This window comes from Gracilinanus agilis, chromosome 4 (genome assembly GCF_016433145.1).
Source record: "Gracilinanus agilis isolate LMUSP501 chromosome 4, AgileGrace, whole genome shotgun sequence".
In the NCBI taxonomy this organism is placed as follows: domain Eukaryota; kingdom Metazoa; phylum Chordata; class Mammalia; order Didelphimorphia; family Didelphidae; genus Gracilinanus; species Gracilinanus agilis.
Window position 1 is genome coordinate 191,515,750 of NC_058133.1, and position 11,708 is coordinate 191,527,457.

The 11,708-nt window shown below is 37.9% G+C and overlaps 1 protein-coding gene across 1 annotated transcript; it reads left to right on the forward strand.

Annotated features, from left to right (window-relative positions):
- The first annotated feature begins 11 nt into the window (after positions 1–11).
- LOC123247704 (keratin, type I cuticular Ha4-like) lies at positions 12–9,739 on the forward strand. Its single transcript, XM_044676685.1, has 7 exons — positions 12–461; positions 2,191–2,273; positions 3,075–3,231; positions 3,701–3,862; positions 4,824–4,949; positions 6,873–7,093; positions 9,448–9,739. Exons 1-7 carry the CDS (start codon positions 12–14, stop codon positions 9,737–9,739), a joined length of 1,491 nt encoding a protein of 496 aa, XP_044532620.1.
- Positions 9,740–11,708: the final 1,969 nt, after the last annotated feature.

Sequence of the window (11,708 nt, forward strand, 5' to 3'; positions counted from 1 at the left end):
ATATTAACACAATGGCATCCAGTTGTGGTCCACCCAATTGCTCTTCCTCAGCTTCTTTTAAGAGCCACTCTAGGCTTCCAACTTCCAAGGCTCTCTCTGCCTGTCCTGGCTACCCATCAAGAAGTCATGAAATCAGCCGGTGCCAAGCTAAGGTCTGTCCACCTAATGCCTGCCATCCAATTCCCTATCGCTCTCCCATCTACCTCCTGAACAATTTCAGGGTATCCTCTGGTGAAGCAAGCTGTGGTTGGTCTGGCGAGGGCAGCTTTGATAGCAATGAGAAAGAGACCATGCAGATGCTGAATCAGCGCCTGGCTAACTACCTGGAGAAAGTGAGACGTCTGGAGCAAGAGAACGCCTCCCTAGAGTGCAAGATCCGGGAGCAGCATGAAAGGCAGACCCCTGTCGTGTGTCCCGATTACCTGTCTTACTTCAAGATCATAGAAGAGCTTCAACAGAAGGTAATGATGCTTGAGTCTTATTGTGATCTAACTATGGGCTTCTGACCTTTAAGACAAAGGTATTTGTTAGAACTTCATATTTCTAGAAACAATAATAATTAGCATTCATTTATAAAGTTGGCTCAAGGTTTTTATGCTACGTTATGTCTATATTTGGAGGTAATTCCTCAAGAAGGGATAAAAAAGTCTTATCTAAGGGTCATGCCCAAACTTTAATATCTCTTCATTATTGAGGAAGTGTTGTCCTCTGTTGAATTAGATCAGTTTGTTAGTATTATTCATTTCTTCACAACTCCATTTTGGGTTTTTCTTGGCAAAGATACTAAAGTGTTTTGCCATATCCTTTTCCAGGTCATTTTACAAATGAGAGATTGAGACAAACAGGGTTAAGTGGCTTGCCCAGGGTTATAGAGCTGGTAAGTGTCCGAGACCAGATTTGAACTCAGGAAGATGAATTTTTTCTGACTCCAAGGCCAGTGCTCTATTCATAGTGCCACCTAGCTGCCCAGACTACCCAGTACTAAGTAATAAGAGCTGACAGTTCCAGAGACAACTAAATAATACAGTAGATAGAATGCCAATCTTAGAGTCAGGAATGCCTGTGTTCAAATCTAGCCTCACATCATTTTTCAGGCACATCTGACTGTTGATAACCTCTTTTGGGGTTTTCTTGGCAGAGATAACTGGAGCGGTTTGCTATTTCCTTCTCTATCATTTTACAGATGAAGAACTGAGACAGTGTTAAGTGACTTGCCCAAGGTCATACAGTAGTAAGTGTCTGAAGACAAATTTGAACTTGGGAAAATAAGTCTTCCTGACTCCAAACACAGTGCTCTATCCATTGTGCTGCCTAGTTACCCAGATTACCCAGTACTAAATAATAATAGCTGACATTTCTATGAACTACTAAGTGGATCAGTAGATGGGATACTGGTCTTAGAGGCAGGAACACCTGAGTTCAAATCCAACTTCAGACACTTATTATTTGTATAACTGCAGATAAATCACTTAAACTCTGTTTGCCTCAGATTTCTCAGGTATAAAAATAAGGATAATAATAGTATCTCCATCCTAGAGTTATTGAAGATCAAATGAGATATGGGTAAAGTACTATAAAATGCTATTATTATTTAGCCCTGAAAATTCTTTTGAATTTCTTAATTCCTAAAATATTTTGATATTATAAACCAAAGCACGAAGATTACTGATTACATTAACGTTTCATTACAGGCAGCTTGGTGGATAGAGTCAGGAAAATTTAAGTTCAAATCCTATACCTTTAATACATATTACCTATGTGACCATAGTCAAGTTGCTTAACCTCTCAGGGGGTTAAGATAACATATCACTGGGGCAGCTAGTAGCACAGTGGAAGAGTACTAAGCCTGGAGTTGGGAGGACTTGGGTTCAAATCTGATCTCATATACTTCCCAACTGTGTGACTCTGGACAGGTCACTTAACCCCAATTGCCTAGCCCTTACTGTTTTTCTGCCTTGAAATCTATACTTAATATCAATTCTAAGACAGAAGGTAAGGGTTTAAAAAAGAAAGATGGCATGTCCCTAATAGGGTACCATATAGATAGTTTCCCACATGGATGAAACCACAGATACAGATTTAATCTGTAAAAGTTCTTCATGCCAGATGAGACAGAGTCCAAGAAAAATAGTCTAGCAAGAGATATTGGCTTTCAAGTATCATTCATTGGCACAATCTCTTAAATCCTAGATCTTGTGCACCAAAGCTGAGAATTCCAGGCTGGTCTCCCAAATAGACAACACTAAAGTGGCTGCTGATGACTTCAGAGCAAAGTAAGCTCACCTGGACCCTTTCATATATTGTTTTCTTCAAGGCCAGCCCAAGTTTAGACATTCACTTAAAAACCAACTCTGTCCCAATTCAGAACCATAAAGGGGTCCAAAGAGGACCCTTGTTTTTCTTTTCTTTTTCTTTTTCTTTTTTTGAAAACAAGTTTTGTTAAGAGCTTAATACAAGGGCAGCTAGGAAGCACAGTAACTAAGAGTACCAGACTTGGAGTTGCGAGAACATGAGTTCAAATCTGACCTCAGATCCTGCCTGTGTGACCTTGAAAAGTCACTCAATCCCAATTGCCTAGCCTTTGCTGCTCTTCTGTCTAAGATAGAAGGTGAGAGTATAAAAAAAAAGCTTATTACTTAATACCAATACATCCAACTAAATATGATTACTAACTATAGCTATCTAAATTAATTAGTTCTCATGCTTAAAGAATCATAATTTTTTTTTAGTTACTCCCCCTCAATTCTTCATAAAGGTTCAAAAGGAATCTTTCTTTCCAGTATACTTAGAAAATGACTAGTCTTCCTTCTCTCAGGAAAATCAGTTTGACGTCACACTGGCAAATAAGCTTTGTTTCTGGTCCAAGGACAATTAAGAATGAGTATTAAATTAAATGAGTATTAAAGGGTAAAGTTGAAAGAGTGCCATTCACCTCTAAAACACTCCAATAGAAAACTAGCAAATAAGAGATCCATAGACAAATTTAGAAAGGAATTCTGCTTCTTATTACTGACACCTTTCATTATTGAACCATCCATTCCCTCCCCTTCTCTTATTCACTCTTGGGTTTAAAGGTATGAAACTGAATTGTCCCAGCGGCAGCTGGTGGAAGCTGACACCAACAGCCTCCATCAAATCCTGAATGCACTGACCTTGTGCAAGGCTGACTTGGAGGGACGAGTCGAATCTCTGAAAGAGGAACTCCTTGAGCTCAAACACAACCATGAAGAGGTTTGAAAAATGTCAATAAAAAGTCATTAGGGCCCCCAAAACTTCAGAAACTATCCGCTCCATTGAACTAGTCTTCAGACAATTAAATGTTTCTGTCTTCTCCACATTTTCAAAGAAGAGTTATTTTGACTATTGTCAATCTATCTCATTGTTCCCATCTCATCCAAGTAGGCCCAATGAAATACATTCTAGGAAATTGTATGGGGGAAGAGGCAGTTAGATGGCCAGACCTAGAGACTTAGAGGTTCTGAGTTAAAAATCTGGTCTCAAACATTTCCTGTCTCTATGACTCTGGACAATTCACTTAAGTCCCATTCCCTAGCCCTTACTGCTCTTCTGCCTTGGAACTAATACACAGTATTTATTCTAAAATGGAAAGTAAAGGGAAAGAAAGGAGGAAGGAAGGAATGTGGAAATCATTCCATTCATTGAACAAGTCCTTGGTTTTGTTTTGTTTTTCTTTCTCTAGGAAGTGAATTCATTACAATGTCAACTTGGTGACAGACTCAACATAGAAATAAATGCTGCCCCCTCTGTTGACCTGAACCAGGCACTGCAAAAAATGAGATGCAAATATGAGTCTTTGGTTGAGACTAACCGCAGAGATGTTGAAGAATGGTTCAACACCCAGGTGGGGCACTTCAAGATAGATAAGTACACATATGCAGACACAAACACATGTACACACACACACACTCACACACATTTGTTCTTATGTTTCCATCTTTTTTTAACCTTCATTTTTTTAAATTTTGAGTCAAATTGTTCCCTTCCTTCCTTCCCTCCCTGTCACCACTCCCTGAGATGGCAAACAATTTTGATAGAGATTTTATATGTGCTATAATGTGAAATATTTTTCCATATTAATCATTTTGTGGAAGAGAAGTCAAACAAAAAATGAAGAAAGAAAACAAAATGTAGTATGTTTTAGTCTGCATTCAGACTCTATCAGTTCCTTCTCTGAAGGCAGATGGCATTTTTCATCATGAGTCCTTGAGGACTGTCTTGAATCATTGTATTGTTGAGAATAGCTAAGTCATTCACAATTGAGCAGACTTATAATATTGCTGTTACAGTGTACAGTGTTTTCACAGTTCTGCTCTCTTTGCATCAGTTCATGTAAATTTTTCCAGGTTTTGCTGAAATCATACTTCTCATAATTTTTCATAGCACAATAGTATTCCATTATAACCATATACCAGAAGCAACTAGATGGCTCAGTGGATTGAAAGTCAGGCACAGAGACAGGATGTCTTGGTTTCAAATCTGGCCTCAGACACTTCCTAGCTGTGACCCTGGGCAAGTCACTTAACTCCCATTGCCTAGCCCTTACCACCCTTCTGCTTTTCAACCCAATGTCCAGTATTGATTCCAGAGGTAAGATTTTTTTTAATTATATAATACAACTTATTCAGCCATTTCCTAATTGCTGGATATCCTCTCAATTTCTAATTCTTTACTACTACAAAAAAGAGCTGCTATAAATATCTTTGTCCAAGTAAAACCATTTCTCTCCCAACACTTTTAAATGTTTAATTTTTAATCTAACATTTAATTTTTCTTAATATTAAAATATGTTGTCTGTACTTCAGTTGCAGGAACTGAGCCAGCAGGTGGTATCCAGCTCAGAACAGCAGCAAGGCTTCCAGAAGGAGATCCTTGATCTGAGGCATAATATCAGTGCTCTGGAGATCGAGCTGCAGGCCCAGCACAGCCTGGTGTGTAGCCCATAGGAGTTGGCAAAGCCTATTATACATTGACTTCTGTAGATATGGGATGATTCAGTGTAGGAGGTGAGTTCAATTAACTTAGGAGCTTCCTTTGCCATCTAGTCCTTGGCATTCTCTGATGCCAAAAATGGCAAAAGATCAAAAGCTTTTGGCATTAGGGCTGGTCCTTAGCATAGGTAGAGTATGCGGTCACATGTATGCTATGATTTCATAGTATCGTAAATTTAGAGCTAGAAGGTACATGAGAGGTCATTTAATTCATCTTCTTCCCTTTGCAGATGAAGAAATTGATATTGGTCAAATGACTGAACCAACGTCACATTGCTAGTAAACTACTGAATCAGGGTTCAAACCTGTCTTCTAAATCTAAATCCAGGAATATTTCCAGCCCACTAGACTCACAGGGATTCTAGGTTTCCTTTCCAATGTCTCCTTCTTCCCAAATGTCTATCCCATGGAAACCTGGAATTCCACTAAACGAGCTTTTATATATATATATATGTGTGTGTGTGTGTGTGTGTGTGTGTGTGTGTGTGTATCATATTCAGTCATTTCTGACTCTTTGGGACCTTGGCAAAGATATTGGAATGATTCACCATTTCCTTCTCCAACTCATATGACAGATGAGGAAATTGAGGCAAACAGGGTTAAGTGGATTGGCCAGGGTCAGATAGTTAGTCAGTGTCTGAGAACAGATTTGAACTCAAGAAGATAAGACTTCCTGATTTCAGACATGACTCTCTATTCACTGCATCACCTAGCTGCCCTAATTATATATATATATATATATTATATATTATTATTATTGCTATTAGCAGTTAAATATTTACCACTCTTTAATTCAATCCATCCTTTAGTGTTTTCTCTTTTCTCTCTCTCCACTTCATTGCTTAAAGTGCAAATACTCCTAAGTATTTTGGGGGAAATGGGGTAAGTTTCTATATCTTAAAATAAATGAGGTTTAAAAGCTCCTTTCTTTTAATCTTCCCTTACATATAGCATTTTGATAGCATTGGCTATCTAAGGGAAGGAGGAGGAAGGATATACTGAAAAAACAGGTGGTAAAAAGAGTGTTAGACCTGAAATCAAATCAGTACGATTTTTGGCAAGTGATTTAAGCTTGAACTACATAACCTTGATGGGACATTTTAGTTCCAAATTTATGATTCTAAGGAAAGAGTAAACATAAAGTGAAGAGAGTAAAGTTAAGGGAAGATAAACTTTCCTACTTCACAGTGGCACCTAAAATAGGAACCTATTTAGTAAATAATGAAAGTATTACAGATCAAGGGATAATGATACTTTTATTTATTGTTGTTGTTTAGTCATGTCTAACTCTTCATGACCTCATTTGGGGTTTTCTTGGCAAAGATACTGGAGTGGTTTGCCATTTCTTTCTCCAGCTCATTTTACAAATAAAGATCAGAGGCATGCCCAGGGTCACAAATATGTTACACATCTAAGGCCAGTTTTGAACTCAGAAAGATGAGTCTTCTTAATTCTTAGCCCAATGTTTTATCCACTGCACAACAGGAAAGGCAAATATACCAACCTTAAAGGAGTCCCCCTTAGACAATCAATTCATACCTTAACATTTATTTTGAGAAAACTATCTGAATTCTTCAAATTGACTTGCAGAAAACTATATTTAATCTCTTTGCCTCCTTAGTTTCCTTATCTATAAAATGAGAAGGATTTGTAAAATGAGTAGAGAAGTCTACTCTAGATCTAATTCTATGATCTTAAAGAATAAGTATACTTATAAAATTATTCTAGCCTGTATAAATCATCACTTGAAATATGGTTTACTCTGAATTTTCTATAACATCATGAAAGAGCATAAAGCAGAATACTCTCAAGAACAACTCTTCATAAATGGCTGTTAACTTCATTTCTCCTTTCTCTCCTAAGAGAGCTTCTCAGGAGTGCATCCTGACTGATACAGAGGGCCGCTATGCAATTCAGCTAGCACAGATCCAGTGCCTGATTGAGACCGTGGAATCCCAGCTAGCTGAGATCCGATGTACACTGGAGAGGCAAAATCAAGAGTATCAGGTCCTGCTGGATGTGAAATCCAAGCTGGAATGTGAGATTGCCACATATCGACATCTTCTGGAGAACACTGACTGCAAGTATGTGAAACTAGATTGAACTAATGGGCTGTTGCGTGGGAGCTTTAAATTGACTCTATCTTTGATGGTTTTTCTTTTCATGAAGAAAGGTTTAGACAAAGGGAGTTTTAAGATTTTAAGGAATTACTCTGTTAACCAATAATTGATAATTGCAAAAGGATTTAATGGGGTCTAGATTCAGAGAGAAAATGAATGCTTTGCAATAGAGGATTTTCTTTCTTCTCTTCTTTCTTCATTCCCTTCCTTCCTTCCTTCCTGCCTGCCTTCCTTCCCACCTTTCTTCCTTCCCAACTTCTTTCCTTCCCTTCTTCCTTCCCTCCCTCCTTCCTTCCCCCATTCCTCCCTTCCTTCCTTCTCTCCTTTCCTCCTTCCTGCCTTCCTTCTCTCCTTCCTTCCTTTCCTTCTTCCTTTCTTCTACCTTTTCTTCCATCTTTCCTTCCTTTCCTTCCTTTCTTCCTTCTTTCCTTCCTTTTCCTCTAGCAGGAACGAAATGATACATATGAAAACTGGGACTGTGATATAGTCATCTTAAGCATCACCTCTATAACCATGTATACCACTTAAGGCTACATAAACAGACTTTAAAATCTCTTAAATAAGAATCCTCCAAAATGCAACAGCATCTATTACATACATTCTATTAAACAGTTCTTTGTATAAGGCTTATAAGTTTGAAGTGGATAGAGTTCCAGGCCTGGAATCAGGCACATCTGAGTTCATATTAGGCCTCGGGTACTTAATAGCTATATTACATAGCCCTGTCTGCCTCAGTTTCTTAATCTGTCAAATTAGCTGGAGAAGGAAATGGCAAGCCACTGAAGTAACTTTAGCAAGAAAATCCCAAAGGAAGTCACAGAGTTGAACACAACTAAAAAATGACTGAACAACAAAAGCATCTAAGGCTATCTATTGATGAGTTGTCAATCTAAGTTTCTAAAGAAAGTTTCTACACTGGGAGTTATCTATACCAATGAAATCCTTAATCTAATCCTCAAAAATTCAGTGGGCTTAGTGGATAAAGCACTGTACCTAAAGTCAAGAAGACCTGAGTTAAAATCAAGCCTGAGTAGATTTACTAGATGAGTTACCCTGGGCAAGTCACTTAACCTTTATCTGTCTCAGTTTCCTCACCTGTACAATGGGGATAGAAATAGTACCCACATCTCAGGGCTGTAGTTGAGATAAGATGAGATGGTATTTGTAAAGAACTCTGCAAACCTTAAAGTACTATATAAATGCTATTATTGTTGTTGATATGGACTTGAATATACAATAATTTCTTGAATATTGTTATTCCACATATGTCCAACTCCTAAAAGAGGGAAACTTTGTGGATACTATTAGGTTCTAGAGAAATACCCTATTAGGAGTCTAATGAAACCCATGGACCTTTTATAAAAATAATTGGTTTGGTTTTGGAAAATCTATACCTAATACTAAATGCTATATATTTCAGTTTGAGTTTAGTGAAAATAAAGACACAATTATTTTTCCTTTCTAAGTTCACAGATACCTTGAAATCTATGAATGAATCCTTTGGGGAAGGTGATTTAGAGGGGATGGGGAGTCCTAAAGTGTGAACCCCTCACCAAGGGAGCAGTGGGGTATGTATTATTGTGAGGATTAGCTCTCGATTAATCAAAATCTTTTAGTAGCCTGATTTCCCAGATTTATAAAATAATAAGAATCAACCAGAATTCAATTAATTTCAATTCAATTCTAGAAATATTTAATTGACTGCTTTTGTTGTTGTTCAGTGATTTTTTTAGTCATTTCTGACTCTTCATGACCCCACTTGAAGTTTTCTTGGCAAAGATATTAGAGCAATTTGCCATTTCCTTCTCTATTTCATTTCACAGCTGAGGAAACTGAGGCAAACAAGGTTAGGTGACTTGTCCAGGGTCACACAGCTAGCATCATATTTGAACTCAGGAAGATGAGTATTCCTGATTCCAGAGCTCTATCCTCTACCCACTGTGCCACCTGTCTGTTACATGCATATAAGACACCATGCTAGGCACTGCAAAGACAAAAATGAAATAAGACGTTTGCTACATTTGCTGCCCTTGAGAAACTTATGATCTAATAGAGGCAAGCTCATAAGATTGAATGCTTCTTAAAACTTTCTGAACGTTATTTTCCGATCATTTCAATCTGCCTATCTGCATATTTCTTTTAATTATTTTCTCCAGATAAATTAAGAGCTAAAGACCAAATGTGTGCTGGAGATTTCTGCATGAATTACACGAAACCGTCCATTGCTATTATTCCTCTCTTCCCTTTATTACTTTTTAAAATGTCACGAATACTTTCCCATTAAACTCTACTTTAAGTTGTATGATGTTGTTTCCTAGACTTCCCTGCAATCCATGTGCCTTGGAATGTAATCCTCCACCTCAGAGGCCCTGCAAAGTCCAGGACACAGAATGTATGGTCCCAGTTTATGTTCCATGCAAGCTGTGCAACCTCTATGCTCCTTCGGTTTGCAACCTCTGCTCATCCCTACCTGGAATCTTGGCCAGAATCTATACCCTCACCCAGGAGGTTCAGGACGGGAAAGTAATTTCTTCCCGAGAGCATGTACAACCTCGCTTCATCCCTCGCTTCCACATCCATTGTACAAAGGGAGACAAAGGAGTCAACTGAATGAATGAGAAGATGCTATGTATCGCATTCACGATCTTTCAGAAACACCATTTTCTCTATCTCTTTCAAGGTATTCCATTTCTTACTGTATCCATTACAAGTCTTAGATTTTCCTATTTACCATAAACTCATAGCATCATAGACTTAGGTAATATCATAGGTTAGAACTTAGACAATATTTTGACAACATTCTTCTTTTGCAGAGGAAGTGTCAGAGACCCAGAAAACATGTTATCTGACCCAAGTCCCTCAATTCAACTTGAAAAGCATTTATTAAGCACTTACTATATGCTAAAAATAGGGCTAGATAGATGGAAAAGTACAAAGACAAAAATAAACACAATTATAACGATGATAATACCTAATATTTACATATTATTTTAAGGCTTGAAAATCCATACAATAACTCTGCCATGCTAGCACAGGATGTGTTGCACATAGTAAGTGCTTAATCTTTGTTGGGCAGACAAGTGGCAATAGAGAGAGTACCACACCTGGAGTCAGGAAGACTCATCTTCCTGAGTTCAAATTTGACCTCAGACATTTCCTAGCTGCATGACCCTGGCAAGTCACTTAACTCTGTTTGCCTCAGTTTCCTCATCTATAAAATAAGCTGGAGAAGGAAATGGCAAACCACTCTAGTACCTTGCCAAGAAAACCCCAAGTGGGATCATGAAGAGTTGGACACAACTAAAAACAAATCACTAAACGATGACAAAATAATGACAATTAACAAATAATTCTGAATTGAACTGAAATTTCTGAATTCTGTTCTATCTTTGTTGTCTGACATAGCTGGGAAATAGGTTACTAAAAGATTCTGATTAAATGAGAATCATCATCATAATATTAATAAGTTATATTCTATACAGCATCTACATCAATTAGTTAATAAACATTATTGTTGTTCAGTTATTTCAGAACAACAATATTTGTTGATTGACTGATATAGGTTTTATTACTAAGCCCATTTTACAGTTGAGGAAACTGAGAAACAAAGAAGTTTTAGTAACTTGTCCAGCGTCTCACAGCTATTGTCTAAGGCAGGATTTTAACTAACTTCAAGTACTTCTATCTATCCACTGTGCTGCCTAGTTACCCCAGAGACCCTGTCCTAAAAAAACCTGTTGTAGTTACAAAAGAACACGGAATTTAGAGTCAGAGGATGTGGTTATAAATCCTGGCTCAGGTAATTGCTACCTATTTGACCTTGGACAAGTCATTTCCTGTCTCTGAGCTATAAAAGCTATCTACAATATTAATAAACTCAAACTATATGCAAAGCCAATTGCAGAAAGGGTTTGGGAAGCATACAGGTAATAAGTATCAAAGCTCAGAAATAGACACAGATCATCTGATTCTAAATCTGTCAAATGACCTCAAGCCTCTTTATGGTTCTCCTAATAAATCATACTTCCCTGGCCAAGCATTTTGCATTCCACATGACTCTTAGTTAATATACACCCAGAAGGATGGACTAAGCTACCTGACTTCATAGATACTGGAAAACCCACCCCCTTTTGCATATCCAAGTCTTATTTATTTATACTCCCCACTGGAGCTGGTTGGACAAGTTCTTTCACAGGAATTGTTTTCTACCATGATGCAGGAAGGTAAAAATATAAAATTATACACCCCACATTCAACCTCCAAAGTAAGCCATTTTGATTGAGAATGGATGTGTGATTTTATTTTTATTGGGAACTCCCGGAGGAGGGAACTCCCTTTCCCAGTGCTTGTCAGGACCTTCTTGTTTTAGAGAGTTGTCCAAAGCCCTGAGAAGATAAATGTCTTTTCTGGATCTCAAAGCCAACAAGTATCAGAGGTTGGACTTGAACAACAACATTCTGAAGAAAGAGCAACTGCCTTCCCTAGAAATATCTGCTGGCCCTCTTTCTGTTCTTTGGAGCCAGAGGTGTTTGGAGGTGGTGCTTCTTACTTATTAGTATAATCTCTTGCAATGGCAATA

Bases quoted from the DNA above. Each gene is read 5' to 3' on its own strand.
- LOC123247704 (XM_044676685.1), top strand. From the start codon at position 12: ATGGCATCCAGTTGTGGTCCACCCAATTGCTCTTCCTCAGCTTCTTTT. The intron at 462-2,190 runs GTAATGATGCTT...CTTAAATCCTAG, and splicing joins TAGAAGAGCTTCAACAGAAG to ATCTTGTGCACCAAAGCTGA. The intron at 3,863-4,823 runs GTGGGGCACTTC...TCTGTACTTCAG, and splicing joins AAGAATGGTTCAACACCCAG to TTGCAGGAACTGAGCCAGCA.